General features: G+C 39.6%; 2 protein-coding genes and 2 long non-coding RNA genes across 4 annotated transcripts in view; all 4 read left to right on the top strand.

Annotated features, from left to right (window-relative positions):
- LOC137039698 (uncharacterized) overlaps nucleotides 1-904 on the top strand; it is a 16,506-nt gene extending 15,602 nt beyond the window's left edge. Inside the window, exons 2-3 of the mRNA XM_067414970.1 lie at nucleotides 491-820; nucleotides 864-904. Coding sequence (XP_067271071.1) covers nucleotides 491-820; nucleotides 864-904 — 371 coding nt within the window. The remainder of the gene's footprint in view (nucleotides 1-490; nucleotides 821-863) is intronic.
- Nucleotides 905-1,279: 375 nt separating this feature from the next.
- On the top strand, nucleotides 1,280-4,910 carry LOC137040031 (uncharacterized). The gene is made up of 3 exons (XR_010897810.1): nucleotides 1,280-1,394; nucleotides 1,504-1,529; nucleotides 4,817-4,910. It is a non-coding gene; the product is annotated as an uncharacterized lncRNA (long non-coding RNA).
- A 503-nt stretch (nucleotides 4,911-5,413) lies between these two features.
- Nucleotides 5,414-6,933, top strand: LOC137039697 (protein starmaker-like). The gene is made up of 2 exons (XM_067414969.1): nucleotides 5,414-6,843; nucleotides 6,924-6,933. The coding sequence occupies exons 1-2, from the start codon at nucleotides 5,414-5,416 to the stop codon at nucleotides 6,931-6,933; spliced, it is 1,440 nt and encodes a 479-aa protein (XP_067271070.1).
- Nucleotides 6,934-6,975: 42 nt separating this feature from the next.
- Nucleotides 6,976-27,186, top strand: part of LOC137040030 (uncharacterized) — a 64,941-nt gene continuing 44,730 nt past the window's right edge. The window contains exon 1 of the long non-coding RNA XR_010897809.1: nucleotides 6,976-7,951. This is a non-coding gene — a long non-coding RNA (uncharacterized lncRNA). The remainder of the gene's footprint in view (nucleotides 7,952-27,186) is intronic.

The raw sequence follows: 27,186 nt of genomic DNA, 5'->3' as shown, positions 1-27,186 counted from the left end.
ATTTCCTGAACTCTTCAATGGGTGGACAGCTGTCATCCTTCCATACCCAGCTGATGCGAAGTGTAGGCATATGTGAATTTAACATGATCATCATTTTTGAGAGAAATTGTGAAGGTGAATGCAGATACAAACAAGCTCTCCGTTCAGGATTAGAACAAATATAATCCAAGCCCTTTTGATGACGTGATGATTATGTTACTGTTTATCATCTGTCCGTCATCATCTAAAGCCCGCCCTGATGATTTCATTGGTCTGAACAGTTTCTGTTCGGGGGTAATTACTCCTCTATGGAGCAATGCCAGACCGAACTGCCCAACCTAAAAATGTTGTGGGCGGGGCTAAGTTCGGCTGGCATCCAGGCTAGTGGATTTTGTTCTCGTAGCATGATCATTTATAATCATTATTTCATACTCAGTATTTTTTTTAGTTCACCAGGAATCCAAAGGGCAGAGGATTCGATTGACGTCGTGAAACGTGGTTTGTGTTTCAGGTGTTTCTGCTGCTGAACGAGATGAAGTGAAGAGAAAGTCAGTGATGGAGGGAGAATCTGTCACTTTAGATCCTGGTGTAATGAAAAACACAAATGATTCAATGATGTGGTATTTTAATGACGTTCTCATCGCTGAAATCACTGGAGATCAGAGTCAGATCTGTACAGATGATCAGTGTAAAGAGAGATTCAGAGACAGACTGAAGCTGGATCATCAGACTGGAGCTCTGAACATCACACACACCAGAACCACAGACTCTGGAGAATATAAACTACAGTTCAACAACAGCAGATTCAGTATCATCAGGAGCTTTGGTGTTTCTGTCACTGGTGAGAGTCATTTAGTCATTCTGTGCCATTTTCCTTTGAGCAGTTTTAGAAAACTGTGCTCTGATGGTGCAATTTACAAGTTAAATCGATGTCATGCAACTTTCTACTGAAAATAGAAAGATGTAAATATGAGTCCACAGTATTGGTAAAATCAATTGTCAGTCGATCTCTAGTAATAATGAAGGTTTGTCTTCATCTGTTCCAGATTCAGGTTTGTCTTCATCTGTTCCAGATTCAGGTTTGTCTTCATCTGTTCCAGATTCAGGTTTGTCTTCATCTGTTCCAGATTCAGGTTTGTCTTCATCTGTTGCAGATTCAGGTTTGTCTTCATCTGTTCCAGATTCAGGTTTGTCTTCATCTGTTCCAGATTCAGGTTTGTCTTTGTCTTCATCTGTTCCAGATTCAGGTTTGTCTTCATCTGTTCCAGATTCAGGTTTGTCTTTGTCTTCATCTGTTCCAGATTCAGGTTTGTCTTCATCTGCTGTAGCAGGAATAAGTGCTGCTGTTGGTCTGCTGTTTGTAATTGTAGCAGTTACTGCTGTGATCTACTATCGCCACAGGAAAAGACCAAAAGGCAAGTCATGTAAATATTAGATTTATTTTGCAAAAAGATTCTGTAGCAATATGTTAAATTATGTATTTGTTTTCTAATTGACCAAAGTAAGAATTTGTTTTTCAAACAGGAAATGGGAACCATGACAGTGAGAAGGTGAGATACTATGTGCACTAAATCTGCAAAAACAAACCAAACTAAAATTTGTATAGCAGACTGACAACTGCGAGAACTGTTAAAGCCATGCAAAACTATAATAGTGTTATAATGTTTGCAGTTTGTTCCAGGAGTTTGAAACAGTTTGCTTTGAGTCACATTGGTTAATGGTGATTATGTTATAGTTAGGTGTGGCTGTTTTCTCAGCGCTGTCATTTTTGAGTATTTATTTTGTCAGGGCTCTCAAGTTTTGAACTTCAGTTCAGAGTGAGATTTCGGCCGTGGCGGCAGCAACGGGGGTTTGGCTGGGTACGGGGGTCTGATATGAAAAATGACACAAATTTTTACAAATATTTTTTTATTTATTTAATTAGTTCATTCATGTTTGCATTTGATGTGTGTGTGTGTGTGTGTGTGTGTGTGTGAGAGGGAGAGAGAGAGAGAGAGAGAGAGAGAGAGAGAGAGAGAGAGAGAGAGAGAGAGAGAGAGAGAGAATGGTTAGTGTTGTTTATTGGTGTTGGTAGCAGGTTTTTGAGGCCTTCAGCCCAGAGGTTGGTGGCACCTTATCATGAGCACGGTCGCGCTGAAGTGAGCTGTGGTTTACAACAGAGATTATTTTACTCTCAAATGATCTTAGACAAGCTGCCTATGATTATTGTTTGCTATATCAGTATGGTTGTATTTTTTTCCTCTCTTTATGACAGTGGAAACAACTCTCACACCAATACGCCATCATTTTTTAGCCATACAGAGTACAAGACATAATTATAAACTGTTTGCTTTTATTTGTGTACACTCAAAATAACAACACAGGCTGTGGATTCAGGGAACGGAGCACCCAACTCCAAACAGTCTTTATTTCAAATTTGTATTTTGTTTATTAAAAGCAAAGTTTTTAATTTCAAAAGCATTTCTGAATTCAGTTAAAATAATGAAATGTAACAAAAAAAATGTTGCCATCATGCAAAATTGAATTAATGCTTGAATAACACACCTATGTCTCCTTTCCATTAAAAATAATGGCTAATGCGGTGACTGGGATACGTGGCATAACTTTTGGAATGACTTAGGCTAAAAATATACAACCATACTAATAAAGCAAACAATAATTATGGGCAGCTTGTCTAAGATTATTTGAGAGAATAATCTTCAGCACGACTTTCTGTGTCCTCTTCATCTGGCAGTAAACGGCTGGAATATCTCTGCTGCCGCCATGTTTCCAGCACCTGATCCTGCCTTGATGCGGTGATTGACAGGGCTGGGCGGAGACTTGATCGGCTCGGATTGCATTTTCAATTCCACATTGAATTTTGCTACATTCATTGCGGGATATATAATCAAAATGCAATCGCAAGTATCTGAAATGGGAGTTTAAATGCAATTTAGAAAAATAACATTTAAATGATAATTTTGCTAGAATTTTCGCTTTGAACATGTTAAACACATCTAATTATTTCTGTAATACATTTTAATTTTAATTTTGCAACTTATATAAAGTATTACAATATACAATTTACGTTTAAATTATATGTTAAACCTAGTGTAGGAAATAGCAAATGTAAATTATATTGTTCCATTTGAATTATCATTTTGCTCCAACTGTTGCACTCATGGTATGGAAAATGTCAATTTAAATACTGAAATACATTGCCATTTTACATATTGCATTGCAAATTTAATATCACTACACTTCAGCTTCCATAAATAGGGGTGAGCACGAAAATATTCGATCTGTAATTAATATTCAAAAAATATCACTTAATGTCGTCTGCCTCGTCATGTTTGGAATTACTTCGATGAAAATGATATTACAAAATGGAGTTACTTTTAATAAAATGAATTAATGAAAGTGAGTTTGAGAAATCACATCAAATCCAAACACCAGTCGAGTGAGGACAGCTGTCCATCACCGCATTAACGAGGAGTAGAAGAAGAGCACAGATGTTCACTGAGTGAGAGCGCAAGATAGCAAAATGCATTTCATGCAAATCATGAATTCGGGACAAACGCTTCCTTTAAGTTTTGTTGAGGGTTTAAGAACAGAAAACACAAAGTGCTGTCAGAAACTTCACTTAACACCGTTATCTTTGTGTCTCTGCGTCCGTCATCGTTGCTTCTAGTTGCCAACTAACGGTACTTCAGCGAGCATTTGATTCAATGAGCGAGGCCGTGGCGTGAATCACAGAATGTGACGTTGAAATCAGAACGTAAACGTCCTTGTGGAGAGAATATCTATATCTTACCCAGATACAGCAAATCTAGCCTGACAAGCCAGACCCACATCAAGATGTTTGGTCTGGAAACTCACCATAGACGGGGCTCAGTCCGAGGGGCGGGATAAACGGCTGTCTTTCAAACTCCCTCTGCACGCGATAGGATAGCGGTACACCAACCGGAGCAACAAAGGTGAAGGGGAGCTCGCTGACAGATTAAACATTCGCTGTATCCGGTCGGCTAAACTCCGAACACATCTTCCCTTTTTAAGAATGACTTCAGTGCCGCTCTTTGTTCTTTTCTCAGAGAAAAGCTTAACTCCAAGTCTTCCGGAGGCGCGGGCAGAGCTGATTCGAAAGACCGCCGCCGTTCGCCAGTTTCTGTGTTTACTAGAAGACTGTGTTACTAGAAGCACGCAAACGCAACTCGGCCGTCGTCATTATGGCCCCGCCCGCCGACTCTATAGCCTACCTACACGATGTGATTGGGCGATCCAGATTCTGAGGAATACAGCTCAGATAGGAATTGAGAGTTGCTAGACCACACTTGCGGGCAAATTAAATTTGCTGCCGCTAGGGTGCGTCTAGATTTCTAGGCTACAGCAAATCTATTTTATGATTGGCTGTTCGGTATCTATATATGTTTTTTTATTAGATTAACTGGTGCGTGGCAGGGCTGCCAGAACTCTATGGGGAACTCGCTTGTTTCCTCTAATAGCGCGCAACTTAGTGTGTGTTACCCTGGCGATTTCTCTGCGTGAGAAATACAAGGTGTGAGCGTGTGAATGGGTTGAAATGCGTGTGTCTCACGCCCAAAGCGTGAGACTTGAGAGCTCTGATTTTGTTATTGAGAGGAAAGTGTGCAGCACATATTTACATATTCATCTAAATGTCGCTCTCAGCAGTGGGTGGTGTCAGATATTAGCTAACAGTATATCACTGATCAACTACTTCAAACTTCTTTTTACCCCTGCAGTGAAAATGGAAATAGAACTTCACCTTGAGTATTTAAGGGCCTTAGGTGGTTTGTATCTGTTGTGTTTTCTGTGTGAATGTGTGTGTGGTTTCTTTCAGAAATCATCTCATAGATACACCGCACCGCATTCTCCGCACAAAGAGGACACTAAAAAGAGGTCTGGTAGTAAGACCGATTCTCCGCACAAAGAGGACACTAAAAAGAGGTCTGGTAGTAAGACCGATTCTCCGCACAAAGAGGACACTAAAAAGAGGTCTGGTAGTAAGACCGATTCTCCGCACAAAGAGGACACTAAAAAGACGCCTGATAGTACGACCGATTCTCCACACAAGGAGGACACTAAAAAGACGCCTGATAGTACGACCGATTCTCCACACAAAGAGGACACTTTAAAGACGCCTGATAGTACGACCGATTCTCCGCATAAGGAGGACACTAAAAAGACGCCTGATAGTACGACCGATTCTCCACACGAGGAGGACACTAAAAAGACGCCTGATAGTACGACCGATTCTCCACACAAAGAGGACACTTTAAAGACGCCTGATAGTACGACCGATTCTCCGCATAAGGAGGACACTAAAAAGACGCCTGATAGCACGACCGATTCTCTGCACAAGGAGGACACTAAAAAGACGCCTGGTAGTACGACCGATTCTCCACACGAGGAGGACACTATAAAGACGCCTGGTAGTATGACCGATTCTCCACACAAAGAGGACACTAAAAAGACGCCTGATAGTATGACCGATTCTCCACACAAGGAGGACACTAAAAAGACGCCTGATAGTACGACCGATTCTCTGCACAAGGATGACACTACAAAGACGCCTGATAGTATGACCGATTCTCCTCACAAGGAGGACACTAAAAAGACGCCTGATAGTACGACCGATTCTCCGCACAAGGAGGACACTAAAAAGACGCCTGATAGTACGACCGATTCTCCGCACAAGGAGGACACTAAAAAGACGCCTGATAGTATGACCGATTCTCCACACAAGAAGGACACTAAAAAGACGCCTGGTAGTATGACCGATTCTCCGCACAAGGAGGACACTAAAAAGAGGTCTGGTAGTAAGACCGATTCTCCGCACAAAGAGGACACTAAAAAGAGGTCTGGTAGTAAGACCGATTCTCCGCACAAGGAGGACACTAAAAAGAGGTCTGGTAGTAAGACCGATTCTCTGCACAAAGAGGACACTAAAAAGAGGTCTGGTAGTAAGACCGATTCTCCACACAAAGAGGACACTAAAAAGTGGCCTGGTAGTAAGACCGATTCTCCACACAAAGAGGACACTAAAAAGAGGTCTGGTAGTAAGATCGATTCTCCGCACAAAGAGGACACTAAAAAGAGGTCTGGTAGTAAGACCGATTCTCCGCACAAAGAGGACACTAAAAAGAGGTCTGGTAGTAAGACCGATTCTCCACACAAAGAGGACACTAAAAAGAGGTCTGGTAGTAAGATCGATTCTCCGCACAAAGAGGACACTAAAAAGAGGTCTGGTAGTAAGACCGATTCTCCGCACAAAGAGGACACTAAAAAGAGGTCTGGTAGTAAGACCGATTCTCTGTACAAAAAGGACACTAAAAAGAGGTCTGGTAGTAAGACCGATTCTCCACACAAAGAAGACACTAAAAAGAGGTCTGGTAGTAAGACCGATTCTCCGCACAAAGAGGACACTAAAAAGAGGTCTGGTAGTAAGACCGATTCTCCACACAAAGAGGACACTAAAAAGAGGTCTGGTAGTAAGACCGATTCTCCACACAAAGAGGACACTAAAAAGAGGTCTGGTAGTAAGACCGATTCTCCACACAAAGAGGACACTAAAAAGAGGTCTGGTAGTAAGACCGATTCTCCGCACAAAGAGGACACTAAAAAGACGCCTGATAGTATGACCGATTCTCTGCACAAAGAGGACACTAAAAAGACGCCTGATAGTATGACCGATTCTCCACACAAAGAGGACACTAAAAAGAGGTCTGGTAGTAAGACCGATTCTCCGCACAAAGAGGACACTAAAAAGAGGTCTGGTAGTAAGACCGATTCTCCGCACAAAGAGGACACTAAAAAGAGGTCTGGTAGTAAGAGCGATTCTCCGCACAAAGAGGACACTAAAAAGAGGTCTGGTAGTAAGACCGATTCTCCGCACAAAGAGGACACTAAAAAGAGGTCTGGTAGTAAGAGCGATTCTCCACACAAAGAGGACACTAAAAAGAGGTCTGGTAGTAAGAGCGATTCTCCGCACAAGGAGGACACTAAAAAGAGGTCTGGTAGTAAGACCGATTCTCCGCACAAGGAAGACACTAAAAAGAGGACACTAAAAAGAATCGGTAGTAAGACCGATTCTCCACACGAAGAGGACACTAAAAAGACGCCCGGTAGTAAGACCGATTCTCCACACAAAGAGGACACTAAAAAGACGCCCGGTAGTAAGACCGATTCTCCACACAAGGAGGACACTAAAAATACGCCTGATAGTATGACCGATTCTTCGCACAAAGAGGACACTAAGACGCCTGGTAGTAAGACCGATTCTCCACACAAGGAGGAGACTAAAAAGATGCCTGATAGTACGACCGATTCTCCGCACAAGGAGGACACTAAAAAGACGCCTGATAGTACGACCGATTCTCCACACAAGGAGGACACTAAGACGCCTGATAGTATGACCGATTCTCCACACAAGGAGGACACTACAAATGCGTCTGATAGTATGACCGATTCTCCGCACAAGTTTAATGCACTTTTATGTTGAAATGGAAATGGACTGCATTTATATAACGCTTTTATCCAAAGCGCTTTACATTTTTGCCTCACATTCACCCATTCATACACCGACGGCGATGTCAGCCATGTAAGGCGCCATCCAGCTCGTCGGGAGCAGCTGGGGTTAGGTGTCTTGCTCATGGACACTTTGACACTTGGTCAAGTGGAACCGGGGATCGAACCACCAACCTTCTGGTTTGTAGACAACCTACATGAACCACTGCCGCCCCATGTTGATGCCGATGTTGATTTGTCATTTATTTTTAATTTTTTTACAGATTTGTTAGTTTATTACTATTTGCTTCACATTTATGTTAACTTTTATCAGTATTCATATCATAGTAAACTGCATTTCATATGAAAGATAAGTATTTATTTATTTATTTGCGCAAAAATATCTATAATCTTGCTTAGGGCACCATGTACATAGGCTGCTGAATGTCCTTATTGTGGACGTGCAAAGGTGAATGTTTTTCCGTTTTTAAATGGAGTACTAACTTTTAATATTTCTGATAACAATGTTCAAGATAACAAAAGTTAACCAAGAATGTGACAAAAAAAAAAAAAACTTAATGACACGTTGAACTAATGAACTATCTGTGAAATACTTCTGATTGGTAAATCGCGCATTCCAGCGGTATGTCATGTAAGGGATAATGTACACCCAGCCGGTTTTTATCGCAGAATAAACCCCGACAGAGTGTTCGTCTTGCATCACTCTGAAGGGGTTTATTCTGCAATAACAACCGGCTGGGTGTACATTATCCCACTTATTACACGGCTACTAGTCTCAAATAAATAATTATTAGACACAAAGATTAAATATTATACTTAAAAAATCTTGAGATTAAATATTTTATTAGCTCTTCCGCAAAGCTTCCGCAAAGAAAAACAGTTTCAACCTGCTTTAAGCCTTTATCTATTGCTGAAGATTTGCCATATGCCCTTGCTAAATGTTGAAAATTAATGCTGAAAGGGTTATAGTTCACCCAAAAATGAAACCAAGCCTATGATTTACTCACCCTCAAGTTATCGTAGGTGTTTATGACATTCTTCTTTCAGACAAATACAATCGGAGAAAAAGTCCAGGCTAACGTTAATCCAAGCAGTTGTTGTAGTTGTGTTTGAAGTCCATAAAAATGCAGCTGTCCGTCAAATAACATGCTCCACACGACTCCGATGGGTTAATAGAGCCTTCTGATTCGAATCGATGCGTTTGTGTTAGAAAAATATCCAAATTAAAAACGTTATAAAGGAAACCTGCCTTGAAGTCTTCCATTGTAACCCACGGCTGTTTAAGCCACAAGATGGCGCCAGCGCTAAGCATAGAAGTAGTACCGGTCAAGATAACTCGTAGTACCCGTATGAGCGGTTGTTATCTGGAAATAACATACCGCTGGAATGAGCGATTGACCAATCAGAATCAAGTATTTCACAGAGCCGTGTAATAAATCCAGATAACAACCGCTCATACTGGCGCCATCTTGTGGCTACAATTGAAGACTTCAAGGCAGGTTTCCTTTATAAAGTTTTAAATATGGATATTTTTCTTACACAAACGCATCAATTCGAATCAGAAGGCTCTATTAACCCATCGGAGTCGTGTGGAGTACGTTATTTGACGGACAGCTGCATTTTTTATGGACTTCAAACACAGCTACAACTACTGCATGGATTAAAGTTAGCCTGGACTTTTTAAATATATAAGACGGAAGACAGGGAAAGAGAGAGAAGGACTACTGACGTGTCCCCCCAGAGTTCCCGGATGCCAGTAACCCGGAAGTGATTACAACGAATTATTGAGTTTGAGCTTGCAATGTGGTGCTATCAAAAGTTACCTTGAGTTTTCAAATAAAGAGAATGTCAGTAGTCCAGCCGACCCCTGTGTCCTCTTCCTTAACCCACACACGATCCTCTACATCTATAAAACATGCATAAAAGTTCTTGCCATCCCCTCTCCTCACCTTTCCCTTTATATTCTTAAATTTGATTAATAAATTAAATTAGAATAAGATACAATAGGGTTGTTACCAATTAAATTAAATAATTAACAATGAAAAATTACAATTGCACTAAATAATGTTATGAGATTGTTTTAACTAAAAAAAGTTAACTAAACCACCAGTAGATGGCGGCAGGTGAATCCTTATGAGAGAGTCATTGAGTCGATTCGTTCAAACGGCTGATTCGTTCATAAATGAGGCAGTCGTTTATGAATAGGGCATTGAATCTTTGATTCGGTAACGCACTGTTGCTGTGAAATACGTTATGGTTCGGATGTGGAAATCTGATCTTGGAAATATTTTCGCTGCTGAAATAGAACAAAAGCAATAAAGCAATCAATAAAATGTAAGTGACTTGATGTTAATTCGTTGTTTATGGAACTGTCAAATGAAATCAGTGTCACATTTTCTGTCGTGAGGGTATTCAGGAAAACTACACTCATTGGTCGTGTCATGTGATGTTTTTTTAAAACTAAAACTAAACATTTTGAATTTTATTGCAGTATGTTACTGAGTTTCTTTGTATGAGCGGGGCTGCTTTGTTTCCATTTCCCCTCGAGAGGCTGCGCGAGCCTCAACAGCGCAACCGTTGTCAATTCATTAGCCTTTAACGTACATTATATATTATTATCCTGGCAAGCCTTAATCTCGAGCCCTGAAACTGATCAGAAAATGTAACGAAAATATAACGAAACGTTGTAGAAATGTAGTGGAGTAGAAAGTATAATAATTGCTTCAAAATGTAACAAAGTAAAAGTAAAAAGTATGCACTATTTATTCTACTTAAGTAAAGTACAGATACGTGAAAAATGTACTTAAGTAAAGTAATGAAGTATTTGTACTTCGTTACATTCCACCACTGCCTCCACCCCCCCCACACACACCTTGAATGTACTATTAAATAGGGCACTATTTGAGGGGACATTGCATAAGAGGCTAGCTGTCCACAGAGCTCTGTGTCCAAGCATATTAATAGAGAGGCGAAGGGAAGGGAAGGAAAAGATGTGGTATAAAAAGTGTAGAAGCAATCGGGATAATCGGACCCTGGAGAGGATTGTGAAACAAAACCCATTCAAAAATATGGGGGCGATTCACAAAGAGTGGACTGCAGCTGGAGTCAGTGCTTCAAGAACCACTACACACAGACGTATGTAAGACATGGGTGTCAGCTGTCGCATTCCTTGTGTCAAGCCACTCTTGAACAACAGACAGCGTCAGAAGCGTCTCGCCTGGGCTAAAGATAAAAAGGACTGGACTGCTGCTGAGTGGTCCAAAGTTATGTTCATTGATGAAAGTAAATTTTGCATTTTCTTTGCAAATCAGGGTCCCAGAGTCTGGAGGGAGATAGGAGAGGCACACAATCCATGTTGCTTGAGATCCAGTGTAAAGTTTCCACAGTCAGTTGTAGCCACAATGACGGTGTCTGTCCATCTGGTAAACGGGCAGATGCCTCTCGCCTCTCTGAGGCGCGTTATCAGATCATGTTAAGACACAATGACCACAAGGGCACCATGATGTCTGAAAGACCACTCTTTGATCTCCCTTAAGAGATAACAAGCAGGCTCCGTAGTGACTTTTATTGCCCCCAAATGGCCCTGCACGATACCTGACACCCCACACACACACACCCATAGAGCACCGCCAGTATCAAAGGAATGTATGATTAAAAGTCACTCCCAAAACGTATTAAATGTATGCTTTTCTGCTTAAAGTGTTTTTATATGTGTCTGAAACAATTATGAGAATTATTGTATATAACTCAAGCTGTGTAGGCCGACAGACAGTGGAAAGCCTGTATTTGTGTGTTCCCAGATCTCAGACTTATGATCCATGGTGTCCTTGTAATCAGAAAAATGCGATCTTACCGAATCTTGTAAAAGAATTTACAGAACATGCATTATTACAAAATTACCAGCGTTGTAAAGAAAAATGCATTAAACATATCTTCCTCGGAAAGAACCAAAAAGGAGGGACTCAGCTGAACAAAGAACTTTGTTTCACGCCGAAAACGCTCTGATCGATTGGACCATCCAGGAAATGGGCGTCGCTCGACCTGATCTACAAATGCCAATGTGACCCTCACCCTTTCGCTTTTTGCATCGCATCAAACGCCGCAGGGCCATCTGCCATCCGCTTTCCAGCCCCCGAGGGCATTCTTCAGAGAGGAGAATTCAGCACACTTCCAAGAGACTCGCCGCTCCACACCGACCTCGGAAAAAACCGCCGGACACGCAGGACATTTGAACTCAGAACACACGCACACACGCGAGAAGTATTCTTATTTCTAAAATCCAAACTGCTGTTAGAAAGGTCGTGTTGTTTCCCGTTTGGGACGAGTTAAATCCGTGAGGGCTCTGTGTAACGAACTGAAGTGGACGCTCTCTCTCTCTCTCTCTCTCTCTCTCTCTCTCTCTCTCTCTCTCTCTCTCTCTCTCTCTCTCTCTCTCTCTCTCTCTGTCTCTCTCTCTCTCTCTCTCTCTCTCTCTAATTTTAGTCTATTCATTCTTTTCGTTTATGTACCATATTCTTTCGTTTACTATCTATATTTCTACTCTCTTGATGCATATTTAGTGTGTACTTTCTGTGTGAATTGTAGTGTTTTTTTTAGTCTGTGTTTATTAAACTTCCAAAAGACATTTTTGTATTGAATCTGTTACTCTTCCACATACACAAAGTCAATGAAACTTACGATCTAACGTTACCTAACTGCTTATGCTACTATTTTAGTAAAGTAAACTGTACGAACATTTAAAATATTGAACTTGTTCTGATCAGTAAAGTTAATGTTTCTTATGCGCTCGTAAAGCAGTAATCCCTTATTGAGAATTGATTTGAAAGTCTATAACTAATTTGCAGACCAAACTTAGTAAGATAATTTCAAGCAATTCCGTAAAGGGTTTCTTGTATTTAATTAAACATTTTTCCTTATCGGAAAACTTTTAATACGTAATGAACGACTAGCAAATTATATTCATAAATTCATGAATATTGAATATTGAATCCCTTTTGAGTTAATTATTCCCCGAGACATTAAACTCATAGTCATTTTTATTACACAGTGATGGTTTGGGGTGCCTTGTCATCTGCTGCTGTTGGTCCACTGTGTTTTCTGAGGTCAACACAGCCGTACATCGGGAAGTTTTAGAGCACTTCATGTTTCCTGCAGCTGACCAACTTTATGGAGATGCAGATTTTATTTTCCAACAGGACTTGGCACCTGCACAACGTGCCAAAGCAACCAGGACCTGGTTTAAGGACCATTATATCTCTGTTCTTAATTGGCCAGCACACTCGCCTGACCTAAACCCTATAGAAGATCTATGGAGTATTGTAAAGAGAGGAAGATGCGATATGCCAGACCCAACAATGCAGAAGAGCTGAAGGCCACTATCAGAGCAACCTGGGCTCTCATAACACCTGAGCAGAGCCACAGACTGATCGACTCCATTCATGGTAATTCATGAATTACTGAAATAAATCACCTTCTTGATGATATTCTAATTATTTGACCAGCACCTATTGGCATATTATGTTAAATGAACAGAGATTAACATTCTATAATGAACATTCATTTATAGTATAATTATTATTATTTGTTGTAGGATTATAAATCAATTGATACACAAAATGACCCCTTAAACTCACACTTGCATTAATATCATGCAATAATGTAGTCTACCCAACAGATCAAATCTTGTGCAGGAATAAAATAAAAATAAAAATATAAAGTCGTATAGATGAGTATTTTGCATCTATTTTGCACTGGATATACAGATTGTTAGAACTTCTTTTGAAGATTTCATAAGTCCATCTCTGTTTATATCACAATTGAACGTCCACATGCATAATGATCCCGCTGCATGTCCACTGATAGTTAAATCTAGACTAGAAACCTGCTGAAAATATACATTATTAAATTGTATTTAATGCCCCTTACGCAACAAAAATATATTTCTCAATATATTAGTTGACAATATATTTCATGTGTCTCCATATATTGTGAAATTTACATGGTAATATATCATATGACATATTATATAATAATATATTATATATGCAAGTTATATATTGCAATATATGGGACAATACTGCAATTATTGCCGTTTTCATATATTGAATATATACATATTATACTATTCAATATATTGCTATGTATATTGAAATATATCCTACAATATATGAAATTATATATTGGAAGAGTCATTGCATATATATGTAAATATATGTAAAATTATATGAGATAATATACCTCAATGTACTGGAAATTTTATAATAGGATTTATATGGGAACATATGTCTTAAATATATTGATTTATATTACATAGTATATAATTATCATACATATTGTATACATGGTAAATATGAAATAATCTAATGTACACTGTCTGTCATATATTTTAAAATATAACAGATTAAAATATAATATAGAAATATTTTCTAAATATAGAAAATATATTGAATGTCATGCACCATCTGATTTGGGCTATTGTTAATCAACCTCTGTAAACATATGCAGGAGCTTGCTTAACTCATAAAAAATACTTTGTTTCAATAAACATACATGAAATAATTCAGTTTTGTTTGTATATCAATGTATTTTAATATATGAATCAATATATAGCAATAGGTTGTCCATCCATATATTGCTATATATTTTCAAATATATGAGGAAGTTTCTGATACATTGAAATATATTTTCTAATGTATTGCAATATAAATTCTAGTATATTGCAATATATTTTTGTTTCGTAAGGGGCTAGTGCTAGTCCCACGCTTACTCACATACTGATATTGCTGTCTAGCAGGGCATAGTGATAGAATTACATAATATTTTACAAACAGAGTATTTTCAAAACACCACTTTCATTAATCAGAATCTGCTTTCTTTTTTTTCTGAATGAAAAAGTTGTGACAAAGTTTATCTTCAATTTTTTTTCCAGGGTGATTTTTCTTGCCACGGTATGACATCTCCCTCTCTTTAATTTTTCTCTCATATTATACAGAAATTAATTGTATTATTGCTGATAAATGGAAGTGAAATGTGTTTGTGATAAAACAATGTGGACATATAGCCATATTGTTGTTTGAGGGTGCGGGAAAGGGCTGCGTTTCCCCCATAGACTGTAAAAAAATATGGACGTAGCGTCCGTGACGTCACCCATAGGATTCTGATAAGCCGTTATGAAGCTTAAAGTAGGGGCGAGCTGGGCGTTGCCATCTTGTGAGCGAGTCAACGCGTGTCACTCCCGGATAACAGAAAATGGGCAAAAAGGCGGGATGTGCGCGGAGCTGAGGTGACGCAATAACTATAGACGGCGGATAAATGGCTATCCACTTGTAACCACGCCCTTAATTATGCAGAACCTTAAGGCTTTATATAACGGAAACGAATGAGTTATAAAAAAATTCACCCCCCTCAGAGTTGTCATGAAGATCAAAATTAGCCTTATAAGCCAAAACCACAATTTGTACCAGGCTGTAAACATGTTTTTTTCTGCTTTAAAGTTGAGAATTTTAACATGGGGCTCAATGAGATTCTGCTCCCTTCTGGAGCCTGTCCCTAGTGGCCAGTGGAGGAATTGCAGTTTACATTACTTCCGTATTGGCTTCAAGAGAGATCGCGGGAGGTTGCCGCTTGGTTTCCCCCAAGAAACCCCCAAACCCCGAACGCGTTAAAGGACTTAAAGAACGTGACGAAACGCCATTGCGTCATCCCGCGCGCAGACCCTCCCAAACTATTGCTTTCTCTTTGGCGCCGATGCTGAGCTCTATTGTTCATCAAGACCTACGATTTTTGTTTTGTTTTGTTGCAAACGTGGTGAAAATGAAGCGTCTCTTGAGTCTGCTCTTATTGTGTTTACTCCACAATAAGAGCAGACTCAAGATGGTAAGACTCCATGGTAAGACATTTCGGCTGTTGTGTAAATCCAAAAGTGACTCAGTTGTCATGTATCTAATTCATTCTACAGAAATGCATTTATCATTTGTAATTTGCAGTGTGTTTTTTACTTGGCCATTGCCAGACATTTAGGCTCGCAGACATCACACACAAACTCATTTTCAAGTGTGTAGCATCATTCACACACACGGACATCAAGACTTGAGCATATGAATCTGATGATAAAATTCATGCTGCATCATTGTTGTGTACTCTAGTATGGGGCGTCATTTGTAAAGAGTCTCACGCTGAAAATAACAGCAACATTTTGTCACATTTAGCTACAAACAATGTTTAAAAAACTGGTATGAAATTTTGACGGTCACATTTTAGCACATTTACAACAATATTTATCAACTTAGAGATATTTTAAAAAGTTAAATCTAAATATTAAATGTTACAACTAAATGTTAAATGTTAAATCTAAATGTTAAATCTAAATCTAAATGTTAAATCTAAATCTAAATGTTAAATCTAAATGTTAAATCTAAATATAAATGTTAAATATAAATGTTAAATCTAAATCCAAATGTTAAATCTAAATGTTAAATCTAAATGTTAAATCTAAATTTTAAATCTAAATCTAAATTTTTAATTTAAATGTTAAATCTAAATATCAATGTTAAAAATAAATGTTAAATCTAAATCTAAATGTTAAATCTAAATGTTAAATCTAAATTTTTAATTTAAATGTTAAATCTAAATATCAATGTTAAAAATAAATGTTAAATCTAAATGTTAAATCTAAATCTAAATGTTGAAGCTAAATGTTTCGGGTCAAACTAAATATTTAAAGGGTTACTTCAGCGATTAACATATGGCTTTGTATCAGTAGAAACCCTGGAGTATATTCAAATTATTGTGCTTTCCCCCCTCATATCTCCCTGAGAAAAATTCCTCCTATGATGCAAATTGACGATATTTGCATCATAGGAGGAATGTTTGCCCAGAGGCTAAAGACTACAGCCAGCAGAGGCAGCCATTACCGCATGTTTTGAACCCGCACATGGGGGATGGGAGATTACACTCAGCTGGCAGGGAGAGCTCAGCTTGCAGTTACAGGATCATTTAAACGGAGCTATGGTGAGCAATGTAAGTCTTTTAACTTCTCAAATTCATTTCTATGAAAGTTAAGCTTGCAAAGCCATGAACTGAAATGCGCCAGACTTAACTCGCGTTGTGAATGTATGCCGCGAGTGTAGTCGCGATTACCTCAGCTCTCATCACTCCTGCAGTTAGTGCTCAGTGCTGTGATATTCGCGCGGTGACTCACTCATTATATTGAACAGACACGTTCAGTTTTTAATTGTAGTGTCTTCTCTAACTCAGTCACAGTATGAAGTTGGTGGTGTTGGGAATGGCCTCACAGGGCAGCGAAGCATTCTGGGAATTGTAGTCTTTCATCCCCATGAGACAAAAATACATTTTCTGTCTTTTCTCAGTCTAGAAGACACCAAATTCAAAAATTAATTCACATTTCTACTGCATTGATGACCCAGTTTAAATACAGATTCATCTTCCCAGCGCTGAAGTACCCCTTTAACTAATATGCAAATTCAAAATGCCGAGAACCGGAAGTGCCAAAATAAAAGCTCGAAGAGGTCAGTGTGTGTTTATAGCATCGTGTCAAATGACTAACGAATACAAATAATTGACTGGAAATTGACTCTTGGACATGGATTATCGTCATAATAACTACCTAAATAATAAACACTTTTGGAGAAACTGTATTTGAAGAGTAAGTTAGGCTAGTGTCACTTTTATGAAAAGTGCGGGACTTATGATGACCTGTAGTCATAATAGCAGCCACGAGGCGTCTCACTTTGACTGAATGTTATGTCTTCACTCATCATGCCATCACTCTCTATCACCTTCGCATGCTTAAACGCCACAAGAGCCCATTTCCCCGCCAGCCCCTGACCAGGTACGGCTGTCGTTCAAGATGTCCAACGATTCGGCGTTAGCCGAGAGCATCGGTACATAACATTCAGTCAAAGTGAGACCCCTCGTGGCTGCTATTATGACCATAAATATTATCTCCAAAAGTGTTTATTATTTAGGTAGTTATTATGATGATAATCCATGTCCAAGAGTCAATTTCCAGTCAATTATTTGTATTCGTTAGTCATTTGACACGATGCTATAAACACACACTGACCTCTTCGAGCTTTTATTTTGGCACTTCCGGTTCTCGTCATTTTGAATTTGCATATTAGTTAAATATTTAGTTTGACCCGAAACATTTAGCTTCAACATTTAGATTTAGATTTAGATTTAACATTTAGATTTAACATTTATATTTATATTTAACATTTATATTTAACATTGATATTTAGATTTAACATTTAAATGAAAAATTTAGATTTAGATTTAACATTTAGATTTAACATTTAGATTTAACATTTTAAATTAAAAATTTAGATTTAGATTTAACATTTAGATTTAACATTTAGATTTAATGTTTAGATTTAAATTTAGATTTAACATTTAGATTTAGATTTAGATTTAACGTTTAGATTTAACATTTAGATTTAGATTTAATATTTAGATTTAACATTTAGATTTGGATTTAGCATTTAGATTTAGATTTAACATTTAGATTTAGATTTAACATTTAGATTTATATTTAACATTTAGATTTAACATTTATATTTATATTTATATTTATATTTAACATTTAGATTTATATTTAACATTTAATTTTTAGTTGTAACATTTAATATTTAGATTTAACTATTTAAAATATCTCCAAGTTGATAAATATTGTTGTAAATGTGCTAAAAAGTGACCGTCAAAAATCCATACCAGTTTTTTTAAACATTGTTTGTAGCTAAGTGTGACAAAATGTTGCTGTTATTTTCAGCGTGAGCCACTTTACAAACGGCGCCCCATACTCTGGTACCCAGAATGCATTGTGGTTTTAATTAGGCATGCAGCTGAATTGTTTGACTAGTGTCTTTTATTCGTATTATTTGCTTTTATTGTGATATGCAGTTTATCTGAACATTTTGATGAGGTTTGTGTACGTCTAAATGTGGCAATAGTTCTGTGCACAATGTGTTTTTTGAAATCCTTCAGGTTGTCAACACTGCTGGATCTCATGCTAATGATGTTCGTCTGCTGTGTATTTGCATGTGTTGCATTGTGAATCCAGTCATATTTCCCCATAATGTTTTTTAGCTCATCAATCAATCAACTTTATTTATATAGCGCTTTTACAATGACGATTGTTTCCAGCTTCACAGTGTTAAACAGGACAATATTGCAACAAAATTAGATTTGGCTGTACAGTTTTGATCTACCCATTACCTTGACATATGAGACTATGATGATACACACCAAAGCATTGGTCGATTCTGGGGCCGCAGGCAATTTCATTGATGAAGAGCTGGCATGGCAATATGGCATTCCTCTAACCCCCTGTAACTCTCCCTTGGCAGTGGCAGCACTAGATGGGCGCCCTCTGGGGTCTGGTCATGTGCAATACACCACTACTGAACTCAAGCTCCAAGTGGGCGTTCTTCACTCCGAACTCATCCGTCTCTACGTCATTCATTCTCCACACAACCCGGTCATTCTGGGCTTCCCATGGCTTCAAGAACACGACCCGCAGATATCCTGGCAAGAAAAACAGATCACCCGTTGGAGCGTCACCTGCCATGCCAAATGTCTACGCTCAACGCAACCACAACCCAGCAAAGCCACGGCCCTGATTAACACCGTAAACACCATTCCAGGAGTCCCACTGGAGTATGCCGATCTCATCGAGGCTTTCAGTAAGTCCAAAGCCTCACAATTCCCACTGCATCGCAACAATGACTGTGCCATAGATCTCCTGCCAGGAATCATGCCACCTAGAGGACGCATCTTTCCACTTTCTGAGCCTGAGGATCAAGCCATGAATGACTACATCAAGGAAGAGCTAGCAAAGGGTTTCATTCGACCATACACGTCACCGGCTGCAGCCGGCTTCTTCTTCATGGGAAAGAAGGATGGAGGTCTGAGACCTTGCATTGACTATCGTGGCCTTAATGATATTACAGTTAAATTCAGATACCCGCTACCTCTGGTCCCAGCGGCTCTAGAACAGTTGAGAACTGCCCGATTCTTCACCAAGCTCAATCTCCGCTCCGCCTACAATCTCATTCGTATCCGGGAGGGGGACGAGTGGAAGACAGCCTTCTCCACAATCAACAGGCACTATGAGTACCTCGTCATGCCCTTCGGGCTGTCCAATAGTCCTTCAGTGTTTCAGTCCTTCATCAACGACATCTTCAGAGACATGCTCAATCAGTGCTTGGTGGTGTACATCGATGACATACTGATCTACTCAGACACCATGGAGGAACATGTTCAACAGGTCCGCACGGTTCTGCAGTGTCTGATTTATCATCAGCTCTATGCCAAGACCGAGAAATGTGAGTTCCATCAGTCGTCTGTGTCATTTCTTGGGTACATCATCAGTCCGGAAGGAGTGGCGATGGACGAGAAGAAGGTTCAGGCAGTCCTGGGTTGGCCTCAACCTGCTACACTAAAGGAGCTTCAAAGGTTCCTGGGGTTCGCCAACTTCTACAGGAGATTCATCAGGAATTTCAGTTCAATCGCTGCACCGCTCACGGCCATGACCAGGGGGAAACACCAAATTACGGTGGTCAACAGATGCTCCCCAGGCATTCAACACATTAAAGAGTCGTTTCACTACCGCTCCCATTCCACACCATCCTGACCCACACTTGCCGTTTGTGGTAGAAGTAGATGCCTCCAACACCGGAATCGGTGCCATTCTCTCCCAACGACAAGGTAACCTACTTAAGATGCTTCCATGTGCTTACTTCTCCAGAAAACTATCAAACGCCGAAACGAATTATGAAGTGGGAAACCGTGAGCTACTGGCTATGAAGGCTGCGTTTGAGGAGTGGCGACATTGGCTGGAAGGAGCAAGACATCCGTTCCAGCTGATTCATATACAAATATAAACACCCTGAACCAGTAAAAAATTACTGTCAGGGTTAACTAAAGAGACTCGACCATTAGTGAACCATTAGAGATGAAAAAATATGTCCACAGTTATTTTTGCAGCTGACCTTATTCCAAATGCATTTGTAGGATTTTCCAGGCCCACCTCCACTTCATGGGCCTAACCCTCCTGGGGGCGTGTAAAGCTGTGGAACAGTGGGAGTGCAGAGGGAAGAATCTGATTAGTGTTGATTTCTCCCACCTGTTCCCTCTTGATTTCTTCCCCTTATAAGCTCCTTGTGTTTGTCAGTCTGTGTTGGATCCTTGTGTAATGTCTGCGTCTTCCGTCCTCCCCGTGATTCTGTTGGTTTGTTTAAGTTTGTATTTATATTATTCTATTATGTGTTTTTCCCCCTCGTGGGTTGTTGTTTTGAGTTTATGTTTTATTTTATAATAAATGATCATTTTCTGCACTTGAGTCCTCGCACCCTTTTCCCTTGTTTGTGACGTGACAACTACAGTCTCTAAATGACACGTCAGTTTAACACGGAAACAATAAAGTCACATTTACTCTTGTACACATAAAAAAGTAGTATACTTTTGGTTTTAGACACCACTGTGTTTTTTCACGTATTATTACTCTTACACAGTGTCATTCTGCAATACACAAGCACGCGAATCATGCACAAATATGCAAACAGAGAAAATATGACTTGCAAATATGACTTTAATTGATTTTGCACTACTGATACTGGTTTAGATCAGTATTCTCTGTTAGATAGAATAAAGCACTTTTTGGAAGACTAGCTTTGTAACTGCAGATCGTTTACATGCACAAACAGAAAAGGAAACCATTAATGTGAACCCCTTTAAATAAGTGTGAATGCTTCAAATCAGCGTTTGGTTTGGTTTGACTGAAATATAAATGCAACATGGAACAGACATCTAAACAAACCAAAAATAGGATGCGCTGTCCAGAGGTGTCTAAAATATTTACATTCATTACTCATGTAGAAGTATATACTAGGGTTTAAAAATACTTCTGTAGAAGTTGAAGTATCAACTCAAGCTTTTTATTTTGTCTTTTCCTAGTTGTAGGAATATGTATATTCCAGCAGTGAGTCGACACAACAAAGCATTCCAGAGACCCCCCTCTCCGAACCCTGAACTGGTAAAACTGATCAAGGATGCCCAAACGGCCCAGAGACAAAATATCTCCCCCTTTACCTGCGTTATCCCAAAACCAGCACAAGGACAAGATGAGTCACATGAAGTTTCCTCTTTGTTCTACAAGCGTAACAGCGGGCAGGACCTCACGAAGATGGGACGCATTTATTTAGCCTGGCTCTGCCCTCCTACGTACTTCTGCTCAATTTTCATTTTCCTTCAGTACTACGTCTGGGACTGCTGTGTAGTCTTAGGTTTTCTCTGAACAATTTTTTACCGGTCCAATCAGCGAACAGAGGGAGTGGCTGAGAACGATGACGTTGATGTCGAGCGCTAGTTTGAGTTGTAGTTCAGTAATGGCGGCGGAGAAAGATGCAAACTAAACCATTCATTGCGTTGTGGCACCGCACCGAATATCCAGAAGTTAAAGCCGGAGCAATAACAGTCTTTGCTGGGGTTTGTTGGTGGCCATGATGTTGTGGCCCTCCAACAGGGTAAACTCAGGAAAAGTTTGATTTTCCAGATCGCTTTGTTAGTGATGAAGGAGTTGGCTGAAGCTATTCAGACGGTAACTGTTTCTCGTGGGGTCGGAAGGTATTACCATCATTTAAGTTACATGGACTGGTCAGTGATTTTATTGCCATCCGTCTCTCACCACCTGCGGAAAAATCCCCGGCTGTGTTGATGTAATAGCTGTCCGACTCCGAATCCACATCTCTGAGTTTTCAACAATATATCACTTCAAAATTCATTGTTTGTAATCATTTTTGACCACTGCAGAACACCATACGGTTGCTTTGGTGTTATTAGGATGCATTTATAGACTTGTATTTCCTTAAAATGCTGGCAAGTATTTCGAAGAGCAATATATTTCATCACCGCTCAAACAAATTAAAATAAAAGCACTTAAACATTTGAATTGGTCCATTATTTATAGCAGCATTTATTATCATACCAAGCATATGACATTTTATTTACAACATACAATGATGTTACGGACCACGTGAGCGCTGCGTTCTCTCCACCGTGGCGTGAATAAATCACAATCTGAATGCACGAGTTTTAGGTTTTATCCTATGGTTTTATTACTGAGGTGGCACTTCATGTGCACTTTTATTTTGTCGGATTTCCATGAGTGAAACAGGCGAAGGGCGCATGACATACGTCACGACCAAATGTTAGCGATTAGTTATGGCAGATCCAGAGTGGCTCAGGGCAAATCCAATAGTTTTAAACCTCAACAGGCTGCCCGCCTTCACGGAAATAAACCCTTGTCAATGGAGAGTGGCCAGACTCTATGTACAAATGAAATGTACGAGAGTCTGGTAAAACCAGGCTAGCATTTATTACCGGCAGACATAAATTTAAATCGTTATCGGACACAGAGTCGCTAAAAGCTTTTCGAAGGCCTGAAGTCAGCACAAACATAAGACAGACACCTCGCTGTCCCCCTCCTTTCTCGAACTGCGCATTCCAAAGGCTCTTTGAACATCACACAAAGTCAATGTGTGATCACACCGATGCAAACATGTGGAGTAAACTTAAACCATAGATTCAATAATATGAATGAATGCATGCATGAACAGGAGCAGAGGGCAGGACACCCGCCCACAACAATATCTCATTGGCCGGAGACGCCCCCAAGGAGGGACCTTGGGGTCAGTTTAAAACTCCCGGGCAACAAGATATCTTTGCTTTTTGTTTTGCTTCGTGCTTTACTGACTGCCGTGGTTTGCCATATTCTTGCAGCAGACCTTCATTTGTGCAAAACAGAGGAATCCCTGGTGCCATTTTGACTCCTTTATAAATTTTGATAAGCTCTTCATTAGTTCTCAAATGGTAAAAATGCCATGCACATAAAACAAGCATATTTAGCTCAGCACATGTAACGGAGGCCAGCTAGTAGTTGCTGTGTGAGTAAACCTCACTCCTCTGACCTCAAGAGACGCTATAGCGACTGATGCTAGAGGTTGCAGCCTTTAGCCTCCATATTAGAGCGTCAGACTCTCTTGCCGGCAGACCCGGGTTTGAGTCCCGGTCCAAACAGTAGGGGTTACATTGGTGTCGTGACCCGGATGTGAGTGAGGTTTAGGGGGGTGAGTGTAACGGAGGCCAGCTAGTAGTTGCTGTGTGAGTAAACCTCACTCCTCTGACCTCAAGAGACGCTATAGCGACTGACGCTAGAGGTTGCGGCCTGTAGCCTCCTTGTTAGAGCGTCAGACTCTCATGCCGGCAGACCCGGGTTCGAATCCCGGTCCGAACTGTAGGGGTTACACACACATAATTATTTTGGATGGTCTGTAAGTTATACAAAATATATACAGTCCCTGACAAAAGTCTTGTCGCTTGTGTACAAACTGACCTAAAGTGCCGCTGAAATATATTTCTAATCAAGATTTTTTTAAAATAAGAAATGGCTTATTTTAATCCCACCAGCTTTTGTGATAATGTTTCAGTAAAAAACTAAACTTTCAAAAAGTATTCTAATATTCACAGCTTGGTAAAGCCCATTGAGTCAGTTTTTGCAAAGACATAAGTGTTGTCATCTTGTCATATGAGCTTTACCTGTGACTAATAATGGATCAATTAGGTCTCAAGTGTGTATAAAAAGAACCCCAGTACACTAGACCTTCACATCAACTGCAACTAGACCTCTGCAAACATGCCTAAGATTCACCCTGAGACTAAAGTTTTGATTATCAAGAGGCTGAAGACCAGATCCACTGCTGATGTGGCAGACACCTTCAATGTGTCTCAGCGTCAAGTACAGAGGATAAAAAAAAGATTTGAAGAGACTGGAGAAGTTTTTGACAAGCCCAGGTCAGGCAGACCCCGCAAGACAACTGCTTGAGAGGACCGTTTGTTGGCTCGAAAATCCAAGGCCAGCCCATTTTCCACTGCAGCAGAGCTCCACGAGACCTGGTCACCTGAAGTCCCTGTGACAACCAGAACAGTTTGTCGGATTCTGTCTCGAAATGGCCTCCATGGTCGAATCAGTGCCCAGAAGCCAGCACTAAACAAAAGACAATTGAAAAACGTGTGGCATTTGCCAAGGCCCACAGCCTGCTAAAAGGATGGACGCAGGAAAAGTGGCAGAAGGTGGATTTTTCAGATGAATCTTCTGTTGAATTACACCACAGTCGCCGCAAATATTGCAGGAGACCAACTGGTGCGCGAATGGATCCGAGATTCACCCAGAAAACAGTGAAGTTTGGTGGCGGAAAAATCATGGTCTGGGGTTACATCCAGTATGGGTGTGTGCGAGAGATCTGCAGGGTGGAAGGCAACATCAATAGTCTAAAATACCAAGAAATCTTAGCTACCTCTTATTCCCAACCATAAAAGAGGCCAAATTCTGCAGCAGGACGGTGCTCCATCGCATACTTCGATCTCCACATCAAAGTTCCTCAAGGCGAAGAAGATCAAGATGCTCCAGGATTGGCCAGCCCAGTCACCAGACATGAATATCATTGAGCATATGTGGGGTAGGATGAAAGAGGACGCATGGAAGACGAAACCAAAGAATATTGATGAACTCTGGGAGGCATGCAAGACTGCTTTCTTAGCTATTCCTGATGACTTCATCAATAAATTGTATGAATCCTTGCCAAACCGCATGGATGCAGTCCTTCAAGCTCATGGAAGTCATACAAGATATTACATTTGGATCTCACAGCACCACAACTTAATTTGCTGACATATTTTTGTATTTGCAGTAAATTTGTTCAATTTCTGTATAGGCGACAAAACTTTTGTCTTGCCAAAATTTGACCTTTCTGTCTTGATTAAATGATAAATATTTTTTCTGTGAACATTATTTATTTCAGTGCATTAAACATCATTTGGGAGGGTTTTAGCTTTTCATATGAGCTAATTCTAACACCAATGAATTAATTAAAAGTCAGGTTAATATCAGGTATTTCTAGAAAATAGATAAGCGACAAGACTTTTGTCAGGGACTGTATATATATTTTATATATAAAATATAAAAGCCTTTCTTTTGTATCTTTTTTCAATTTGGTTTTGTACCTTTAGATTCTAAAAGTGAACGTTAGGACTGTAGCTTCATCCCATTTCAGAGGCTGCATCCTTCTAAGGCCGAATGCATCACAGCAGCGGAATGAATGCTGTCCCAAATCGAGGGCTCCTGTCCAAATGTGCCGTAAAAATGCGTCCCTCTATCCCGGACCGAGAAGGATAGAATGCAATACTCTTACAGCCTAGCCCAAGATTCATGGATTTATTTTATATCATTTTCTTTCGTCATTCTGGCTTATGAACAGCATGGCTGTTTTAGTCCACCTGCTACACCGCCAAAGAAATGGAAGCTTCAGCTTAAGTTCTGCCTGGAAGACTTAATCACTTCGTCACTTATTAACTTAATCTCTATCCAATCACGTCTTCATATTTTCTGTATAAAGGTCGTACTTACACATGTTTGAGTTTGCAGATGCCGATGCGACATTAACTCCATCCTCCCCACCACCACCAGGATGGTTCCATCCATACCTCCAAAGGGGGTCGGTTGCGCCCCTGCCTTCATCTTCAGGCAGGAATATGCTGATCAGCTACCCTCAGATTATAAACTATGGACGGGGCCTATGCCAAAACTTTATTATGCTTGCTGGGCTGTCAATAAATGTATGCTTCATTCATCATTCTATCTCCCGAGTCTTTCTGGTAGAAGTTGTACCCAGCAGTGTGCTATCTTATATATTCATGTGTTGAATGTGTGTAAGGATAAATGTCACAGGACAATTTCCACGAACCTGTGTGTTTGCATGGTAAAATGTTTCAGTCTCCATGTCTATATTATATTATTTCTATATTTGTATCTATATTTTTTTGGGGGGGGGGGGGGGGGGGGGGGGGGGGTCTGTGATGTGTTTTGGGATGCTGCATTGTCTTTTCATTTGATTTAATTTAAGTTGAATATTAAGCTTCACTTCAGTACTGTGCATGGCCATTCTGGTTTCTACTGCCTTATTTATGGAGACATTCCGACAAGAGTTTACTTTGTTTTATGTACAAAATATGTATACTTTTATAATATAAAGTGATTTACCACATAGTGTTTTCCACCAATTGTACTTTTTTTTCAGTGTAGGCAGGATTATTTTGATACTAATAGATAAATGCCTATTGTGATGTAAATGTTTTCAATTCAATTCAATTCAATTCAATTCAAACTTTATTGTCATATTTTCCAGAGACAGTCGTCACGGAACAATGAAAATCTTATTCTGTGAATCCTCAGAAACATCCTTTAAGTGTCACAGCTAAGATACTGTTATATACCAAACACAAACACAAAAGCCTTACTGTTCTAATGGTCTTACTATGGTGTAAATCAGTATGTACAGGACATGGATATTTGCCTTTTACTAACACTAATGTTTTTATTAGCTGTTGAAATATAGAAAATTATACATTTATAAAAGCAGGGTCTATTATGCTGTAACCAAACATTTCACTTTCCATAAAAGTCTTTAAAATGGACTTTCATCTAGTAAATGCTATTAAAACAGATCTGAATCTCGCATAATGGCTCGAATGTGAGTTTATTAACCACTAAATTATTTTTTAAAGTATGTTATCAGAAATGACTGAACTGATTCATGGTTTAATTTGTTA

Source organism: Pseudorasbora parva, chromosome 14 (assembly GCF_024679245.1).
Source record: "Pseudorasbora parva isolate DD20220531a chromosome 14, ASM2467924v1, whole genome shotgun sequence".
Classification (NCBI taxonomy): Eukaryota; Metazoa; Chordata; class Actinopteri; order Cypriniformes; family Gobionidae; genus Pseudorasbora; species Pseudorasbora parva.
Note: the sequence above shows the minus strand (reverse complement) of the source record. Positions and strands in the feature narration are given on the sequence as shown.

Bases quoted from the DNA above. Each gene is read 5' to 3' on its own strand.
- LOC137039697 (XM_067414969.1), top strand. From the start codon at position 5,414: ATGACCGATTCTCCACACAAAGAGGACACTAAAAAGACGCCTGATAGT.